The sequence below is a fragment of the Lissotriton vulgaris genome, chromosome 1_1 (assembly GCF_964263255.1).
Source record: "Lissotriton vulgaris chromosome 1_1, aLisVul1.2, whole genome shotgun sequence".
Lineage (NCBI taxonomy): Eukaryota > Metazoa > Chordata > Amphibia > Caudata > Salamandridae > Lissotriton > Lissotriton vulgaris.
In genome coordinates, this window is record NC_141685.1 from 1,999,040,760 (window position 1) to 1,999,062,532 (window position 21,773).

The 21,773-nt window shown below is 47.4% G+C and overlaps 1 protein-coding gene across 1 annotated transcript in view; it reads right to left on the reverse strand.

The window, feature by feature from the left end:
- DHTKD1 (dehydrogenase E1 and transketolase domain containing 1) overlaps positions 1-21,773 on the reverse strand; it is a 1,474,452-nt gene that overhangs the window by 1,179,964 nt on the left and 272,715 nt on the right. Inside the window, exon 3 of the mRNA XM_086919908.1 lies at positions 14,618-14,829. Within this exon, the coding sequence (XP_086776034.1) occupies positions 14,618-14,829 (212 nt within the window). The remainder of the gene's footprint in view (positions 1-14,617; positions 14,830-21,773) is intronic.

Here is a 21,773-nt window from a genome sequence, read left to right on the forward strand (position 1 = left end):
CACTATTGTTTGTTGTTAAGAGTTATTTTCAAACATGTTTATTATATGAACACAGACATGATACCATTGAAAATGTTGAGGGGGGCGTGGCTAACCGCCGAAGGGAATGGCCAATGAGAAGCCTTGCTCTGGAGCGCCACTCCCAAAACATCCGTACAGCTTGTGTCCCGCGGGCCCGATTTTCGCCCCGGTGATCTCCTCGAGGTGCAGTAGTGTCTGGCTGGGGACTGGCAAGGTTTGGAGCGGATTGGCTCCGCGTCCCGGTGGGTTCTCCGCAGACCGGATCGTCGTCTGGGGTCCGGCTTGTGGAGGTGGCGCAGCGCAGCAGTGATTGACTATGCGAGGCCGCGGTGGCGGCCTGCCTTGAAGGAGCCGAAAACTTTGGAGGGGAGCGCCCGTCTGACTACAGCAAGTAATCACTGGACCTGAGACGGTTGCAGTAACCTCCCTGGGACCTCTGGTGAGACGGGTCTGGGTGAGTGAGACGGCGGCCCCCGCTAAGAATACGATTGCGGGACTGAGCGTGCTCTGGGTGTTTGGGGCTGTGGCCTGCCCCACCAGAGAACTGGAAAAGCGGCGGTGGGTGCCCAATTGAGCACGGTCCTCACCCGCCACTTAGGCGATTGTCATAATACTCCACCTGGGGCCCTGAGTGAGACCGGGATCAAGAGCCTGTGAAAGCAACCCCAAGGTCTTGACTGTCTGGTGCGCAGGGGACCGGGAGTGGCCCTGCGGCCCTCAGGGCACTATTTGGCTGGGGTCCCAGTGGCTGCCATATTGAATATGCAGGGACAATCTTTGGCCCTTAAACATCAAGACTCAGCTTCAGGTATGCTGAGACCAGCAAGCTGTCCCTGAAGCAGCATTGAGGACACTAAGTGGGCGCCGTCTGCCACACCCCCGCCGGACTTCTGGGGCCAGGTGTTAATTAAAAAATGGAGGATATTCGAGCTGTGAGTCCAAACGCACATTCCTGTGAGTGGGGTGCCTCCTGCAAAAACCGACAGGCCGAGTGAGGAATCCTACTGCAGGCGGCGGGGAGTAGCGGTCGCACCCCGACATCGAGTAGTGCCATCTGGACGAGGGTCATGGCGTCTGGACCAACAACCGGACTGTGACACAGACCAAGCTGGAGAAATTTGCATGTCAAAAGCAACAGAGTGATGATCGAGGTGAGCCTGCTACCCCGAGTGGCACAATGGAACCTACGAACAAAGATCTCCTCGAGGCAATTACGGCGATAAGGACCTCCCTTGAGGTGAGGAGAGACACAGTGGCAATAGACGTGGCACTGATCCAGCAAATCGCCAGTCATGGGAATATAAACGAGAAAGCCACAAATTCTCCAAAACTTCACTTTGCACCAGAGCATGGTTACAAGCCGGAAAAGGGAGGAGACTCTCATTTCAATAAACACGGGACTTTGCAAGCCATGATGCCCCTGACGAAGGGAATTAATTTCTTGAAATGCATTGGGCTACCAAAATAAAATCATGGCTTGTGGAACCTACCTCGGATTCCTGAGCTTTTTTGTGAACAAACATACATCGTAAAATATTGAGTAAAATGAATTTAGGATGAAATTAGGATTAAAAGTGTAAAGCGGTCAGTTTACCTACGAAGAAAGAAAGAGTAAATATAATGCAATTGATTCATTTGATTCAAACTTTAGAGTGTGGCTGTGCCGCCTGAACGAATCGTACCACAGGTTCGTAGTGGTTTCAGTACATTGTAAACAGCGTTTAGAGACGAGCGCAAAGCAGGTTTTGCACGCCATTAAGAAATGAAAAAGGACTACATACGTTTAACATAAGGATTACCAGGGAGTGCATCTTTTCTCTTTAACCATTAGTATTGCAAAATGGAACATTGCTCAAAAGTGTGGGGTGAACTCTATACCGCAGCTGTGTGACTAGACCAAGGACGATGGCCCACACCCAAGGCAACTAAGATTACAACGTTAAGGTGGTGGACCAATGGGGTGCTATATTGATGTGTTGAGCCGAGCACACAGTTGTAACTATCACTGTATATGTAACGCCGTTAACGATTATGGCCCTATGTATTCCTGATGACTGGAAGGGTTTGATGCAATGTTGAAACATGTATAATTTTTGTCAATGATATCTACGCAATATTATATGCTGCTGCAGTTCTCAATAAAAACTGTTTTAAATAAAAAAAGAAAATGTTGAGATCATTATCGCGGTCATTTACTGTATATTATTGGTGCTCCTTGTGACACCAAAGCTGTTTCGGCTGTCGACAATAAATTTACGTTGTGAAGAAAAAAAAATGATTGACATCGTCAGTGCTGGAGTCAATAAAGGAATATTGAGTTTTGTCACTCCCCTCACCAGAACTTCTTGAACAGCGGAGACATCTTACACAGGTTAAATAAGTGGTGGAGGAGAGTCCGTTAATGTTGGCGAGTAACAATAGGTAGACGTTGAGGATCTTGAGTTTGAATGATGATGATGACGATGATGGGATCACCTAGAAGAAGCCGAAGTATGTCGAGAGCTGTGACGATGATAATGATGCTTAGAATGGGGGCGCCTTCTAGACCTTGATCTTCGTGGTGTTACTGGAGCTTGTGGTAGAGGAGACTTTGGTGGTCCAGGTGGCGGAGGATCAGATGGCCGAGGAGGAGAAGACGGTGCAGAAGATGGATGAAGACCAGAAGTCGGGTGCATTCTGAAATACTCCAAGTCGGTGAGGAATAAATGCACCTTCTCTTCTCTCTAGCATCCTAAAGGTTGAACGACGTCGACAGAGTTCTCAACGTCGACAAACCTCGATGTCTACTTACTTGTCGACTGCGTCTTAAGGTCAATCTATAGGTATGGTTTGACGTCGATCTCAGGCATTGCCTCGAGGCAACATGGACCTCGATGACAATCTCAATGGAGACTTCGACGTCGAACAGGGACTACCGGTCGATGAAGCAATGATCAACCACGATAGATCTGGCCTTGACACTGATCTTCGGCACTTGCTTGACGTCAAACTTTGAATCAACGGTAAACAGGTCGGCGCCGCACCTCTCCTCGACAGGGACCAATGTTGTTTTTGAGCCCCTTTCTTCTTGGCACATCCGCTAGAGGCTAGTAACAGAGACCTGGTAGAGGTTCTATCCTCTCCATGCCCTGCGGTTCCACCTTCAGACTGAGATTGCAGCCTTTTTCGCTCCTCTGTTCCATGAAGGCAAATCTTCTCCGGTCTTTCAGGGTGCGTCTGGAAAAGTTCCTGCAGTGCTAACAAGTTTCAGGAACGTAGTCCTCTGGAAGAAAGATTATACAGACATCATGAGGAACTGCATTGGCCTTTTTCCTCCCACAGACTGGGCACTTTCAGAAATGCTTGTAATGTCAGTCAGAAAAAAACAAAGAAAAAGGCAGGGTGAGACAAAAAATATATCGAGCGAAACAGCAAGTAGCCAAACTCAGTAAATGATTTTGAAGAAAAAAACAATTTTGGTTGAGCTCAATGCTCCAGGATCCTGAAAGCAGGAGCCAGAAAAAAGAACTGAAGTAACTGCCACCTGCTGTGCATGATGGGATACTGGTGGCGCCTGGATCCTTAAAGGCACAGTGTTATTTTTTAGACATTTATTGGCAGCCTATGAGGCAACTCTGTGCTGCTCCTTTCATCTCTATCATAAAAAAGGGTTTTTGAGAGATATTTATAGTGGCTGACACTAAAATTATCTGTAAATTGTTTTATTCTGGCCCCCTTTTTTCTCTCTTCAAGATGAAGAATCGAAATTTGCCTAGCATTGTAACGGTAAGTTTCAATTCTATTAAGGACACGGAGGCGAGGATTATGCTTTTTCCCTTCTTCGCTGTTTATTCATTACATCACACAGCAGCCAAAAAAGCAATAACATAAGCCCTAAACCCTGAACAAAGGTAAAAAGGGCTAAAATTACAACAAAATGTTTTCACATTGAACTACAAGTCCCATGATAGCCAGTCAGGCAGTCCACAGCATAGTCCTTCCTCCATATCCATGCGGGTTAGAAAGGACGACCTCCCTGTGCCTACTTCCTCTTTCTTCGCGCGAGTCACGCCATGATATCACTGGTCTTGTTTCGCACCATCATTTCATAGTAAGAAAAATACACAAAGCGTCAGCAGTGCAAGGATAAGAAACCCTATGCGCACCATCAGGAAAAAAATGACTGTGAGAACAGTAAATGTTACAACCACACAGTAGAGGAAAACAGGCTACTTACTGCAGAACGGGGAGGGAACTGCTTCCACTGAAGGCCTGGGAGGGATAATCCTCGCCTCCGTGTCCTTAATAGAATTGAAACTTACCGTTACAAAGCTAGGCAAATTTCGATTCTATGTCAGGACCGGAGGCATCAGATTATGCTAGTTCAAAGCTTACTTACCACCAATTGTGCGATATCCACCACCGGTTTAAAATAGAACCTTTTGAAGGTGGAATCTGAGGACCAGTCCGCTGCGAGCATGAGGTCCTCCAAGCGGGCTCCCAAGGAAAAGGCTTTTGAAGCCATGGCCCCTCTGGCCGAATGAGCACCAAACTGCTTCGTGTCAATACCTGCTTCTTGCATGATCCACCGTACCCATCTGGCAATGGTGGGTGACGAGACAGCCTTGTGCGGTTTTCGCAACGCAATCAGGAGCTGTCGCTCGCCCGCAGGGCGAAGTTCAAGGGTCGCTTCCTCATACACTTTCAAGCATTGCACCACACAGAGTTTGGGGACGTTGACGAAACACGGGTAGGAAATGGTCCTTGACCCACATTTCGTACGGCGCCCCAAAGTGAAGACGACCCCATCGGGGGAAAAAACCCTCGCTGAAACGTCCAGAGCTCGCACATCCGAAACACGCCTGCATGAGACCAGGCACAAAAGCATCGCCAATTTAGCTGAGAGCTCTTTCAAGGACAAATACCTATTCTGCTGCCAAGACAAAAAAAGATTCAACACAAGATTAACTTGGAGAGGAAAGATTCAGCCGGTCCCGAAAGGCCTGGGAGCGACCAGCGTCGCCCGAAAGTCTCCACGCCATGAGGTGGAGAGAGCTCTGCATCACCAGAGGATGGGGGTCCCCGCCCGCGTTGAGAAGAAGATGCGGAAACCGGGGGAGTAGGATTGGAGAATCCCAAGAAAGTTCCAGAAGAACTGGAAACCACACTTGAGACCTCCACCAGGGGGTCACCATGACCACCTCCGCTCGCTGGCGGCGAATCTGGGCTGCCGCCCTCAGTATCATCGAAAACGGAGGGAAAGCGTACGACCTCTCTGGACCCCAGTCCTGGAGGAAAGCATCCGTGGCTTCCGCAAGAGGGTCCGGCCTCCAGCTGAAAAACCGCGGCAACTGATGGTCCAGGCAGGATGCAAAGAGATCCACCGAGAACCGGCCCCAAACACTGTTCAGCCACCTGAATACCTGCGGGTCCAGCTTCAATTGACTGGAGTCCCGCAAGTGGCGGGAGTGCCAATCCGCTACTTGATTGGCCTGCCCCGGCAAGTATACCGCCGTCACGGAGGCGTGGTGTGCCAGGCAATAATCCCAGAAATCCTTCGCTAGATCCGCGAGGTCCTTGGAGCGAGGCCCACCCAGATGGTTGACGTAGCGGACAGCAGATACGTTGTCCATCGGCAACAGGACACAGGAACGAACTGACTCTTTGGTCCAACAGAGCACCGCGAAGGACCCCGCCAACAGCTCTAAGCAGTTGATATGCAGTTCCTGCTACTCGGACGACCAGGCGCCGCCTGTAGACAACTCTCCGCAACGGGCGCCCCAACCGGCTCTGCTGGCGTCGGACTCTATCACCAAGTCCGGAACTGGTCCGAAAATCGCCTGCCCGTTCCAGGCCTCCATATGAGCGAGCCACCATGCCATTTACTCCTTCACTTAGGCGGAGCGAGGGACCACCTGATTGTAGGTCAACCCTCGACGTAGATGATGTGCCTTGAGGCGCTGATGGGCCAGATAGTGTAGGGGACCCGGGAAGATTGCCTGGATGGATGAAGAAAGCAACCCCACCACCCGGGCAATCTGGCGGAGGGAAGTGTGCGACCGAGAGATCGTCTGGCGCAAAATGTGACGGATCTTCCCGATCTTCTTGGGTGGTAAACTCAGGGTGCACTGTACCGAGTTCACCGTAAACCCCAGAAACACCACCGACTGAGAAGGAGAAAGAACCGACTTTTCTTCGTTCACGACAAACCCCAGCCCCTGAAGTAGGGACACTGTTTGTTGAAGTTGAAGCAATAGCTTCTTGGGACATTGCGCCATCAACAGGATGTCGTCCAAATAGACAATCATCCGCACCCCTTGGCTCCGCAAGTGTTCCACCACCGGGTGGAGAAGCTTGGTGAAGCACCAAGGCGCCGAGGAAAGCCCGAATGGAAGGGCGGTAAACTCGAAAACCTGACCTCCCCACCGGAATTGAAGAAAGCGACGGTGCTGGGGGTGAATGGGCGCCACCAAATACGCGTCTTTGTGGTCCAGCTGGACCATCCAATCACCGGGAAGTAGCACGTCCCACAACAGATGGATACCTTCCATCTTGAAATGCCGGTAAACCAACCATCCATTGAACTCCTTGAGGTTGATTACCGGTCGTTTGCCTCCGTCCGTCTTTTCCACTAGGAATAGATTGCTCATAAACCCGGCAGGGTGTTGCGTTGAAAGACAAATGCCTCCCTTGTTCAGTAAGTCGGAGACCTCTTTGTCGACCAACTGCGCATCTGCGTGAGAAAAGGCGATAGGATGTGGAGGCCTTCGCTGGTAGGGCCGATCGTAGAAGTCTATGCGAAAACCTCGGACGGTCTGCAAGACCCATGAGTCCGATGTGATCGCGGCCCAGGCCTCCGGAAACAAAGCCAACCTCCCCCCAATGCGGACTTGAGCCGCCCGGATGACACTCACAGTTTGAACTGTGTCCAGCTGAATTCTTGAAACCACCTCTGCCTCGGAAGCGCTGGCCCCTGGTGGGGAAGAAGGTGTTGTAGTTGGAGGAGGCGTTAAATTGATCTCTCTCGGAGCCTTGATTCCTGTTGCCAGCCTGCTGCTGGCCACCACAGCCGGTCGCGCGGCCCCCACCGCGACCAGCCCCCCGGGAGAAACGCTGCTGGAAAACCTTTTTTATGCTCGACTGGGCCCTGTCCAGGGACGTAAAGGTGGAAACGAATTTCCCTAACTCTTTAATGAAAGGATCCCCAAAGAGTCCCCCTTGGGCCACCGCCCCCGCCTCGGAAGAGGCCAAGTCGCCCAGCTTCGGGTCCAACTTAATCAGGAGAGACCTACGACGCTCGGTCGAGAGGGCACAATTTGCGTTACCCAGGAATACTACCACTCTCTGAGCCCAATTGGAGAGCACATCAGGAGAAATTGGCATCCCTGATACCTTGGCTTCTTCAGCCATGTCAAGTATCTTAGTGATCGGGCCTATGGCATCCAAAAGTTTATCCTGGCAGGAAAAGCCAGGACCGATCAAGCCCCTTGCGAGGGTCTTTAACGAATTTCGCAAGGAAGGTGGCCATCTTGGGGTCTAACTCAGGGGTAAGGGCCACCTTGCCCTTCAACGTAGGTCTAGGGCACTCTCCCCGCAGACAACTCCTCGCCTCATTCGCTAGGGGCTTGCGGAGGTGTCCCGCTACGAACTTCGCCACCTTCTCCCCCGGAGTCCAGGCAGCCAACCTCAGATGCATTATTTCATCTGGGTCTAGCATACCCGAGCTGTCCTGGGGCAAGTCGGCAGTTGAGCCCAAAGGGCGCCAAGAACGCACTGACCCATCCTCGTTGTCTGTGTCTGCCGGTGACATACCACCTGGGGAGGAGGGAGCTGTAACTATGGACCCCGCGGGATCCGGGTTCGACGGGGGCGCAGGGGTGGACGCGGTTGCCTTGGCTAGAAAAGCGTCACGCAGGCGCTCAAAGGCGTCCCTGTCCACACCCTGCGTCGCCCAGGGAACCTTCTCCTTACACGCCTTCTTAGGGGCAGGTGGTGAACAGCCCGCAGGGGCTGTCGTCGGGCTAGCCATCCCTAAATGGGCCTGGGTGATTCGCTCACACTCCTGTGTGATGCGAGTAGAGAGGCGGTCCTCCATAGGGCCTACTATCTCCTGCACGCATCATTCAAATATTGATGGGATTCCTCCTCCTCGTAATAACTATCCTCCTGGTCCATGCCCAGCACTGTAGGCCTCAGTAGTGGACAAGCTGTAGGCCCAAGATGGCAGGGGAGCTGCAGGCACAAGATCAGGGCAGCAGGCAGTGCCCGCGCAAACTGTCGGGGTGAGGGGGGGGGGGGGGGGAAAGGGGGGGACACAGACCCCAAGCGCGCCGACCCTTGCTAGAACCGGGTCCACACCACCTCCCTGCGCGCTTGCGTGAACAAAGAAGCAGGCTTTTCACCGTGTCCCCACAGAAACAACGCCCGCAGGCGGCAACGCGGTAATTACCGCTATACAGACCCCGTCGGGGCATCAATTCAAATTATGGGCAAAGTACAGACCCAGCAAAACCTGGGCGGTGAGGTGGCAATAGGGGCTCCGGCGACTCGCGTCTCCCAGCGCGTCTCTCCTGAGGAGAAACAGCGCCGTGACCAGCGAGACGCTCCGGCGCCCTCTAGCGGCCGCGAAAACTGGGCAAAAGCCGCGGAAGGGACCGCGAACGTCCCCGCGACTACAAAAGGCCTCTAGAAAGGAAAACAGAGAAAAACGGAAACACACAGTCGCAAAAGCGACGCAGATAACAAAGTACACTGAATATGAACTCCCAACAACCACATTAAAGGGAAGACAAGGAGAAGCACTTAACTGGCTGCTAAGCAGCGAAGAAAGAGGAAGTAGGCACAGGGAGGACGTCCTTTCTAACCCGCATGGATATGGAGGAAGGACTATGCTGTGGACTGCCTGACTGGCTATCATGGGACTTGTAGTTCAATGTGAAAACATTTTGTTGTAATTTTAGCCCTTTTTACCTTTGTTCAGGGTTTAGGGCTTATTTTATTGCTTTTTTGGCTGCTGTGTGATGTAATGAATAAACAGCGAAGAAGGGAAAAAGCATAATCTGAAGCCTCTGGTCCTGACATAGAATCTGGCCATTGTAGCCTAGGTAAATAGGCTGCATAATCTGTCTCATTTTCTTAAGTGTCTCTGCAGACCATCCTCAAGAAAGGGAAAATCTACACTTAAGAAGATATATATAACAACTACTCTGGGTTTCCTGCACGTGGGCGGAACTATTCAGGGCTTATGACTATACATGAAAATCCCCTTCAAGAGACCTTGTGTACTATTAATGATGGTCATTAAACGTGTGTTATGCCTGTAAATGGCGGTGGTACAATTTGTTTAATAATTAAGTAAATAAAAGCATTTATCACTAAAATGTATTGCCAATTATAGGTTAACATTTAGAATAACATTTGGTCGGGAAGTGCAAAAGGAGACTATAATGCCATAAAGGCAAAGAAAAAATTGAAAGGGTTAAGGACTGAGCCAGTACTGACCTCATTAGGTGTTTGGAGAGTTGGATAGTGTAGGCGTGATTTTTGAATATATATTTTATTAGGGTTTTACAGATATGTTCTCCATATGATTGGCATGCAGTGTTTCAATGTGCACATTGTCAACAATTACACAAAATGGCGATATCATATTGATTCATATTCCCTGTTCCAAGTTCTCCCTCAACTCTACAAATAAAAAAAATGACAACCTGCACTACAGCAGCACAATCTGTGTAACTTCTCTATATTTGTATGATTCTCCCACAAATTGTCATCTATTTTACTTCTCTTCGATTTAGTAGGCTGCTTTGCAGTAGTTAAGCTACAATGCAAGCAGTTATGGTGCTATTGCAGTGTAGTATTCCTAAGAGCAAGCCCTAGATGTCTATCCCCCAATCTTGTTATGATAGAGGCCACTCTTTAGAGTTCATAAAGATTGCAGCTGGTGATGTGGGTGTGACACTGAAATAGTATGCTAGAGTAAAACAGATGAGGGACTGGAACTGGGTCTGGCAGAAAAGGTGCCAAGTTGATATGTGTTGTTTTTAGTAATGCAGCACTTGTGGATAAGAGAAATTGTAAAACACATGAAAATAGTATGTCTTAAAAAGTAGGGGCAGTGACCATAATCAAGTATTTGACCCAATTGGTGGAACAAAGCAATATTTGAAATGAGAAAGTTATACTAGGCAAACTCACGATCAGGGCCAGCTTTATGGCATTAGACATATTCCGGGAGATATGATGGTGATATTTTTCTATTTATTGTCCGAACGAAAACACAGATTATTTTGACACATGCCGGTTCCCTGTGTTAAACGATTTCACTACAGAGGACCTTATGCTTGTTGGGGCTCTCAACTTAATCTCAAACTCAAGGTAAGTCTGCTCTTCAACTACTTCCTATTCTGCTCAACCACTTTCTTTGAAAGGCAGCCTGAATGTTTTGGATCTTCTAGATATCTGGACAAACTCCGATTCCCTTGAATGACCTTACCTATTCGCGTTTCTAGCACGACTGAGCCTAAGCTCCAGATTTCTCTGTCAGATTCAGCTCCTTTACACCTCTCCCACAGCCCATGTGTGGCTTAACCTAATCTTGTCTGATCCGTTCTCGGTAACCTGTGAAACACAACAGGGATGCCCACTGTCGCCCCTCCTGTTTGATTAACCATTGGAGTTATTGGCGCTGCAGCTCAGGCAACATCATGTCACCTCCGCCTCGATTTTACTTCCAGGCAGGAGGCTGGTGATCTCCACGTGTGCAGACATCCCGCCTTGTCGTTCCAAATCCAAAAGTGAACCTGGCCCCACTGACTCACGAGATAATTCGCTTTGGTGGCTTCTCAGGTATTTTGATTACCAGGTCAAAATCTATATTATTTCCCCTTACTAATGGTACATAGCATTTCCCCCATGGAATATCCGTTAAAGTGGCCTTCTGAACCAGTGCGCTACTTAGGGATCTGGCACAGTCACGATCTAGATGAGCTCTGGAAAGCCACCTAAGGTCGCGCCCTGTCCTGGTTCACAGACAGAATTCCAATCTGGCCCCGCCTGCAACTATCGACGGCTGGGCAAATAGCGATAGCGAAGATGGACGTTCTTATATCTTTTTCTCAATGTGCCCACCACTCTGAATGCCTAATATCTGTACCGCCTTCGATCTAACTTAATCCCACTCACCTGGGCGGGCAAACAGCCCCACATTAAATGGGCGATCCTACCTCTACCACTCATCCAGGGCAGCCTTTGCGCGCCTCACATGGAGCTATATGCACTATGTGCCCAGGTGCAATATCTACATTACTGGCTCTACCCGACACCCTTTCAGTCACATGTGGTGGTTGAGGCAGATCGGGAGGCACCATGGCCACTCAACAGGGCCCTTTATTTACCCTCCAGGGCTCCCAGAGGGGAGGTGGACACTGGTGGATGCGTGAGATTGGCATGGGATAGTTTGTGGAAACGTGTCAAATTACCTTACTGCACTTTGTGTGGAGGTTCCCCGGTGTGGCTGAGTTCTGGCTGGGGGTATTTTCCACTATACACAAGCTCACTGGTCACGGTCTACCTTCCAACCCTCTGGTGGCCCTCTTGTTCTAAGTTGAGGATGCCCCTGCAGGCTACTGGCGCCTTATTGAAATGCTTCTCCTCTTGGCTAAGCGCAGAGTGGTCATCCACTTGGGCCGGCAACCTGCCCCCAATGTGTCTGTTTGGCTACGAGACGCCGCGTACTGCCAGGAGCAACTGTCCAATTTCTGGGATATAATGCCCTTGCTATGTTGCTCCTAGGATACATGGGAACCGTTTCTAGCATCACCTGCATGTCGCCACAAGGACCTGTACTTGAGGATAGCCCTCTGCCCCCTGACTCACCATGCTCCCCCAACCACACAATATAAGGTCTCAGACATTTCACCATAACAGCTGGGATTTGTCGCCGTGCTCCCTTACCACTGCTTCCATGTCTCTGGCTGCGGGATGGTCCTACATGGTTAATGTAGGTTGCTTCGAGCCACATGTGAAGGAGGAACTGTTTTGATGCTGCCTGTTGCTATATACCATAATGGCACAGTGCTTATCCTACTCCACCCCTTTCTTTCCTTATCTCCCTCTCCTCTTCCCTTCTCCTTCCACTCTTTCCCCTACCCCATGTTTTACAGTTGTGACAATTGTCATGTGTTTTTCTCAATACATGCCAATAAAAATATATATTTTTTAAAGATATCTGGACAACCTCTCATGAAGAAGGCAATTACACATTTTTCTAAAGCGCACGTAGATCCAACACAAGATTTGTTTTATTAGCAGGACTTTAAAAGAATTGGTTTTATATACACAAAAGTTGGCATTCAAATATTGCCAGGCTGTACCCAAGTACTCACGGTTCCTAATCACTGTCCTTATGTTGTTAAACACACCTCTAAATGGGAGATGAATACAGTAAAATTTAAAGACAAAGTGCTTTGGGCTTCCATAAGGTAGGCAGTGGCACATTAGTCCAAATGAAAACTTTATGGGTGAGGTATAATAGGGTACGATCTATGATCCTGCTATGGTAGTAATCAGAGGTGAAGTAATAGCTGACATTGCAACCTTCGTTAGAATAGTTCAAGGAACATGGACTCACCTGGAGACTCATAAATCTTAACTGGAAAACTGAAGAGTCTAATTCTGATCATAATTTGAAACAGTCATGACCATTTAAGCCACTTATATGTGATTGAGAGTAGTAAAGGTGAAGCTTTTTTATTCACAGTGTTGCAGCATCCTCTGGAGTAGATGTGGCCTATGCATTATGAGGTTAAGGCTACAGAATAGGAAATTATGGTCAAACTCTACGTGATAAAGGATCCCCCACCTTTAATACACTTGGCTGACAGGAAGTAGAAATGGAACCTGTCTGTTACCACCTTTATGGTTCACAGAATTGGGTCATGACTGTGTCAGTTTTATACTGTTGAGAATAAGTTAAAGGTTATTCGCCAAACTAGTAAAATGAAGCCTTTGAGTTGGGTCAATTTCAATTGTGAGTACTTACCGTATTTTCCGGCGTATAAGACGACTTTTTAACCCCTTAAAATGTTCTGGAAAGTCGGGGTCGTCTTATACGCCGGGTGCCAAATTTGACGGTATGTTTTCATGCGTTTTTACATAGCGTTGACTTTTCAGCTGAAGGTGTCAGACCGCTTCTCAATAGGAAATGGTGCAGCTTAACTTTAACAGAAGACCAATGCTGTTTTTCTGTGGCAAGAGACAGGATTTTCAGTTGCCACATGGTGATGTCCACCTGTGCATGAGCATTCGCAATCTTCTGCCAGGTACATAATATGAGGCCATGTTGTTTGCAGAAGTTCTGGACGAATAACGCAAGTCTCTGGAAGCCTTATTATTGGTCCTCAATAGCATTGAGTATTCTGGGGAACTATGTGCTACTAGCTTGTTTCCTTTTTCACTGATGTAATAAAGTTCAATCGACAGTATGTAAGAAGAGCATGTGCCTCATTTACCTGTCCGCACAATGTGTGTACAATGAAATATGACAGATTAGAACTAAACCTTGTACCTAATGCCAGTGGCAACACACATCTGAACTTAAGCTTATATACACATCCTGCGTTGGGCTGCGCTGGAAGTGGGGGTAGTCTTATACGGCGAGTATAGCACGAAACCTACATTTTATCAAGAAAAGTAGGGGGTCGTCTTATACGCCGGGTCGTCTTATACGCCGGAAAATACGGTATATCATCTTTGGAGGTGTTCACAACAATTTAGCAGAGCGAAAGTCCTGATGCAAAAGTAAAAACCTGACAGAACACCGCTGTAGGGTCTGTGTCAGGCTCACTATTTCTAAGGCAAAGTATAAATCTATGCACTTCCAGGACACACTTGGAAATGAAGGAGTTATTGTGCTCAAATCTGCATTGTATACTAACATCCTAACTATGAACGCAATGGTACTAATCTGTTTGATTGACAGACCACATGATTGAAACATTTTGTCCCCAAAATTAGAGCAACTTGGCTTCTATGCAAGTAAATAAGGACAGATCAATTTACTTCTCATAAGCTGCCATTAACATGAAAGACTGACCTGAAAGATTCCTAGTGATCCCCCCAATATCTTCAAAATCAGCAGTATAATTTGCAAAGCCTTCACGACGGGCACCCAGGCCTATCCGGCTGACAAGCTCATCACCTCCGGTGCCTCTTGGCACACCCACAGCCAAGAGACATCAGACTGGAGACTGGGATACATGCCATACACAGAACCCTTTACTGCAACACAAAAGCCCATCAACAGAAATTTTGGCTTGGATCTCAGTGGCATAAACATACAAAGGCCCAGACAAGGCCTTTATTCACAGATAAACAATGTGCCTGGACTTCTATTACAGTGATGACTGTCAGTTTTGATGACATTCCTAAAGGTGGCACAACTTAAATGGAAGGCATTGCTGGCATTGTAAATAAAACAGAAATGAACGAGCAGCAATAAATCAACAATAGTTAAGAAACAAGCTACACGTCGTTATTCAGAGGTTTTTGTCCATCATACTAAATTGATATTGGCATGAATATCTGCTCCTGTGTATTAGATGCCTTGATTTACCTGACATTCCAACATTAGTTTAGCAAGACAGATTCTCTCTTCTGTGGTAAACGTTTCCTGTTTTAATTCCTCAAATCTTTCGGCAAACCAGTGCTTTTCCTCTGCATTCTGTAACTGGCTAGTTTCTATAGAGACATGTCCACAATATGTGTGATCCAAGTATGCCAATATTTCCTCCAAGGAGGCTTCCTCTTTGACCATCTTCAGTAAGCCTGAAACAAAGATAGGGAGTAATTGAAGGGATTTACAATCCACACGTTAAACAGCCAAAGACGCAAACGAAAGTTATTAAATCACACTGTAGTGGAACATAACATATAAATACGTATATCAGTCAAAGAGAATTATTACGAAATCAAATGTTATAAATGAATCAAACTAGTTCACATTGGGTAAAACAATGGGCAACATTCTCCCACGGTGGTATTTATTGGTGTAACTAAACGACATCTGAGAAGCATCGCTGGTATCCAACTTTATACATGTAAAGCGAGTGTACGGAGAATAAAGGGCAGCAGCGACTTCAAAATGTGTGATTAATACATGAGATCTGAGGATGTATTGCAGCAAAGGCTATTTCAATTGTCGTATACTGGAAAAAAAGTTTACATGACAGCTATTTTCCATTTGTGTGCATCTTTTTAATTCACATCCTTTAGCTTTTATTTACTGCAACACTGGATTTTTCACATCCCCGTGTATTTTTCTCACAATCTAGCTCGCCAAAAATGTGTCTAGTTAGAATGCTGCTTTGTATTGGATTTCCATTTTGTTGTGCACTTAGCTTTCATGCGTCATGTTTCTGTTAAATCTAGTCAGGTTTTTTGTAAAGCTATAGTACCATCAAATGATGCTTCAGAGCTGCGACTCAAACGTAGCGGAAGAGGAAGAAGACAAACTATTAATGCACGAACGACTGATGAAACAAGCATTGGAAATGCAATAGGTCTCGCACCATTAGAGTTAGTGCTTTTAGAATTGTTTATGGGTTTTTTTTGTAAATGTTTAGCATTTTTGTTTCCTGTAGCCAATGCTAAAGAATTACAAATAAAAAAAGCCATTAACATTTCTTAAAGCTCTAACTGAAATGGTCTGAGACCTATTGCACTGTGTGAGGGTGAGGGGTTGAGGGTGAGTGAGGGTGAGGGTGAGGGTGGGTGAGGGTGAGTGAGGGTGAGGGGTTGAGGGTGAGTGAGGGTGAGTGAGGGTGAGGGGTTGAGGGTGAGTGAGAGTGAGTGAGGGTGAGGGTGAGGGTGAGTGAGGGTGAGGGGTTGAGGTTGAGGGTGAGGTGTTGAGGGTGAGTGAGGGTGAGTGAGGGGTTGAGGGTGAGTGAGGGAGGGTGAGGGTGAGTGAGGGTGAGGATGAGTGAGTGTGAGTGAGGGTGAGTGGTTGAGGGTGAGTGAGGGTGAGGGGTTGAGGGTGAGTGAGGGTGAGGGTGAGGGGTTGAGGGTGAGTGAGGGTGAGTGAGGGTGAGGGGTTGAGGGTGAGGGGTTGAGGGTGAGTGAGGGTGAGGGTGGTTTACTTAAAAAAAATGACCTTACGCGTTCATTATTAAATATGGCACACTGACAAACCTCATGGCATTTACCTGCTATTATTTGGTAAAGGCCCCAGTTTGATAACGGTGGGCTCTAAAGTTTGCCTAAAAACCCTTCTGTGCGTCATGATGCGAACCAGACAGTTGAGCCCAATTGATTCTAGTGCGTGATCTGGGGCAAAATACGACTTTTCAATTATGTCTCTATTGCCCTATCCATCTAAAATTAGCAGAGCGTGAACATGGGCTAAACAGAGGTATGACTGGCACCGACAATACAAATAACTGGACTCTCAAATAAATGTCGCGCAGCACAGTGCCCCTTTCGACGTACCTCGGTTTCACTTCATTGAAACTCATATCGAGAAAAACGGGTGTAATATTAACGCGCAGATTTGGAGTGGTTTGGCCCTCCCTTACTTTAATAGGAATTGCCGAAACAAGAAATACATGTCTAAGTGTGTAGCTGTTTCAATGGTGTGTATGTATGTTCGAAAACAGAGAAACACTCAGTTGTAAACAGAACTCTGTTCTATGTGTCTACCTAATAGGACTAGAGACTGGCGGCAATTGAGCTTACTCGGAACTCCTGCATTGGACACTTGACAATTGCAGCTGACCAATAGTATATTGCAGTGAAACTGTCGAGGTTCTACAAATCTCCTCCAGTCTCTAATGTGCAAGCTGTTACTACATTATGCCGATTCATTTTCAGCTCTACAAGGGGGCTGTGCATGAATTTGGGTTCTACACGAGAGCTGGAAGATTGCGGCGTCGACTTCACTTACAGATAAGATACTATGTGGCTGTAATCGGCAAAAGCAAATCGGAACAGAAATCGGAAGTACTAAAACAATGAAACAGTATAATAAGAACTCCTTAACGTGTAAAGATAATTTTGTAAGATGCACTATGTTTACCTAGGAAAACAGTGGGAGGATGACAGCTTGGTAACTTGAACTGTCAACGGATCCTAATAACGAGGCAGCCGCCAGATGGAACAAGCTGCCCATGGCGCTACGACTAGAGCCATCTGAGTCAATTTTTAGAGCTAAGCTCAAAACTGCTCTATTCGCCTAGTAGGTGTGCCGTTTTGCATGGTCCAGGAATAAAGTAGCTCCTCAGCGCGGGGACACGCCGTTGTTGCGTCACCATGCGCTTTACAAAACCCCCAAATAGAAATAGAAATAGAGTCATCAAAGAATCACCCTGAGCTCGACAAAAACACATTTCTGACCCATAGCCACACCTATCCACCCCGATCTGCTTAAATGGGAACATTTTAGCATGTGGGTAATAGGAATCAGTCTTCCTTACAAATAGCATTGAATGAAGAGCAAGGCAAGGCAGGCGGCTGGGGGGAGGGGGGAGGAGAAATGCGACGCGACATGGCAGGCAGGGGAGGGGGCGGAGCGGGGGTGTGGGAGGAGTGCGGGAACAGACGGCGAGGGGAGGAGAGTAGGAGGAGGAGAGTAGGGGACTAGGCCGTGCAATCAAGAAGTGAGGGGGCGGGAGAGTAGGCAAGGCAGGCGGCTGGGGGGAGGGGGGAGGAGAAATGCGACGCGACATGGCAGGCAGGGGAGGGGGCGGAGCGGGGGTGTGGGAGGAGTGCGGGAACAGCATTGGGGCAACAATGAGAGCGAGTGGGCCTATCACAGGTGTCACCACTGAAAGGGTTTATTCAGACCCCACGGTTAACACAAAGCCTAATAAATTAATCGAGAGCATGGTGCAGTTATCATTTTACTGGTAGAAAATGGAGAAAATGTGCTGATGCTTTTTCTGGAGAAAAAAAATGTTCCTATGCCAATACCACATTTAGAAAAATGTTCGCATAAACAGTACCTCTGAAGTAAAACCTAAATAGGCTCAGGATAAAAGTCAACACACATTTTATATCTGTTTTTGCGCTTTGTATTCTGATCGTAATGAGCCCAAATTATCGGGACAAGTGCCTTGAATAAGGCATGTTTTAAAACGAGAACAGTGCAGCAGAGCGATGCCTTTTTATGGTGCAAAACGAGCATATGAATCCGTTTAATGGCTTCCTCGTGGCATGTTCAGAATATGCATTCGGCTCGATCCCATGATAGTTAATGTGATGATGAACCACGGCCCAAGTAAATAAAATAGATATGGAAAAAGAAAATATGTTTTTCACAAAATTGGCAGTGAATTCCTGGAGCAGCCGCCAGCAGAGGTGGCGGAGACAAAAACAGTAAATTAGTTCAGAAATTCCTGGGAGAGAATCAGACGAGGCCTAGCGCTGTGGAAGCAGCGCGTGCACGGGGGGTGTGTGCCAGGAGCAGCGAGGGAAGCGGCAGACTGGAGGCACCTCGAGGTCCCGATCTCTCGGTAAATGAGAGGTTTCAAAGGAGCACTTGAGAAAGGGGCGGAGACAATGAAGTGTCGGGCCTCGAGGATGGGTAGAAAGGGAAGACATACGTAGGCTGCGGCGACAAGAAGGCAGACTCGCATTCGTCCTGGTTTCGAATACTCCATCACAGAATGGTGCTGGATGTTGTTTGGGAGCTGTAGTAGGCGGTGTGAGGATACTGGATGGCTGATAATAATTATATGCATACAGGTGGTTTCGGTCAGCCCATGCGACGCGACATGGCAGGCAGGGGAGGGGGCGGAGCGGGGGTGTGGGAGGAGTGCGGGAACAGACGGCGAGGGGAGGAGAGTAGGAGGAGGAGAGTAGGGGAGGCACGGCCTAGCGGCCGTGCAATCAAGAAGTGAGGGGGCGGGAGAGTAGGCAAGGCAGGCGGCTGGGGGCATGTGCACGCGCTTTTAAGCTCAATGCGCATGCGCATTGAGCTTAAAAGTCACGGGCACTGCAAGGAATCGCCACGATTCCTTGCATGTTGGGCAAAGAGTGGATAAGCCCCCATAGTCTCGCTTGCTCGATGCGCATGCGCATCGACAGGCGAGACCTAAAAGGTAGATGTTCGATTATGCAGAATATTATAAATCGAGGGATAAACTAAGACTATCTGGAGAGTAGAAGGGACATTAGGGAAAAGAACTATGGTAAGTTATCCATAGCATTCATATGTCAAGCCTAATTATAGGGGCAGGTTACTTTAAATTCGACCCCTTGACTGATGCAGGCTAGATAGGATCTGATCTTTACAGATCGAAAATGAGTCTAATAAGGGGGGCGAGTTGGTAAGAAGTTCGCAGTAGAGAGAAGATGCCTTAAAACCACCGGAGGCAAATACGTCCTTAGTTGATCAATCAATAATATGCTTTATTTCGACAATTTGTGTCATAAAAGCAGACATACAAACAAATATACAATATTATTGAGGGAATACAAAGATAAAAATATAAATTTCTTGGGACATATACCTCAGGAGCCACATATCTTCTTCCTGATGCGGTAGCAAAATCTTTACAGCATAGAGACAGTTTACATGTTATTCTAGATACGATCCCTCGTACAGTGGCCACTCAGGTTGTCCGTAACCAGCCCCAAAGCTGGTGAGCAATAAAAATTAGTCCAGGGTTTAAATCTTAAGAGAACCTACTTATACAATCGAATGAAGACCGAATTTCCTTAGAGGAACATTAATTGATTACAATAATTGGATGCATAAAAACAGCAATCAAAATATTACAGTTGTTAAAATGTTATAAAGTTAAAATACCCAACAATATTTTGTGGAAGTATTCACCTTATAAACCCTTTGCATTTTGCAATTATGTATTGGGTTCAAGAGATTATAATTGTTAAAATATATCACAAGAATTTGTTTTCTAGCTGTGATATATAGGATATTTCACCCTATTGACCCGTTATAAATTAAAATTGTATATTAGGTACAGCCTAGCTACAGTGAGCAGTAAAGTGCTCATTCATCGTCTCAACAAATAATGTTAGTTCAGAGGGGAATGCTACCTTGTGCCCATGGCCAATTAAATACTGGGGTGAGCCTTTCTCCTGGTTGCCACATACAACCCAGGAGCTTGTAATGTAATGTAATGTAAAATGGCTTTTCTATAGCGCATACTATCACTCCAAGGAGCATCTTGGAGCTTGATACCAACATAGAGTGGAAAAGGTGGTTAGCTGGAGCAATTCCCAGGGACAAATCCCCTACACTAAAGCTCTACAGGCAGCATCAGTAAGCGTGAAGACCCAGGTCTTCAAGGCTTTCCTGAAAAGAGATTCTGATGAAATTTGCCAGAGCGAAAGAGGCAATTTGTTCCATGCTCTGGAACCTAGCACCACAATGGATTTTCCACCTTTGGTGGCTAGTCTGAATTTGGGACAACTATCAGATTCAGGTTAGAGGATCTCAGGTTCCGGATGGGGAGGTGACGTTTGAAATTTTTTGAGAGATACCTGGGTCCTTGTGCGTGATAGGCTCTGAAAGTAATGATCAAAATTTTAAATAAGATACGTTTATGAATGGGAAGCCAGTGGAGGGCATGTAGTGCGGCTGAAGCAGATGATTTTCTGGACCAACCCAGGACCAGGCGGGCGGTGGCATGCTGGCCCATCTGCAGCCTGTGTAGCACGGACTTATTGGCTCCCGCATACAGGCTGTTGCAGTAGTCCAGTAGATGTAATGAGTGCCACCCCTACCGTTTTCCTAGTTGACAGTGGAAGGAGGTCGAAGAATTTTCTAAGCATTCTGATGATATAGAAGCATGTACTGGCCACCCCCAATGGCTTGTTGCTTGAATGATAATGCATCATCAAACTTAACACCCAGATTGCGGGCAGAAGAGATGGTATTTGGGGGAGCTTCAGCATCTTCAGGCCACCACTGCTTAGGGGAGAACAGATTTTGCGGACCAAATAGTAAGATTTCTGTTTTCCCAGAATTGCACTTGAGATGGTTGGTCTTCATCCATTCAAATGTGGCAGTCAGGCATGCTTTAAGGTTTTCTTCGGCTCCTGGCAGCTCTCTGTCAAGTACCAGGATAAGCTGCGTATCGTCAGCATAGGATATAGTGCTGATATGATACGAGGAAATGAGCTCGATCAGGGGTACCATATAAAGATTGAAAAGTACAGGGCTCAAGGTAGAGCCCTGAGGTACCCCTGTGCTGATGGATTTTTCCTCAGAGCTAAATTCGCCCAACACCGTGACTTGTCGTCTTAAACTGAGGAAGTTTTTAACCTCTTGGCTGCTAGGCGTTTTCCCGCTGTGTGCTGGAAATTACCATTTTGCTGTTTGCATGACGAGCTCAGCTCGTCATCAGCACACGACACCCGTGGGTGATGACGAGCTGAGCTCGTCATCCGCGTCGAAAGGGTTAAACCAGACCAGCGCTACTCCTCCTATCCCTGAGCTGAGTAGACGGTCAATCAGGATGGTGTGGGAGACCCTATCAAAGGCCGCCGATAGATCGAGTAATATCAGGACGGCCTTCTTCCCTTGGTCCATGGCGAAACGCAGGGATTCAGAAGAGAACAGGAGTGCCGTTTCGGTCGAGTGTTTGGACCTGAAGCCAGACTGATTAGTATGCAAGATGTTATTGTCTTCCAAGAATGTTGTAAGTGTTATTGTCTTCCAAGAATGTTGTAAGTTGACTGTTGACAAAGGATTCGGTCAGTTTAGACAACACAGGCAGCAGTGAAATAGGACGCAAGTTGGAAAGAAT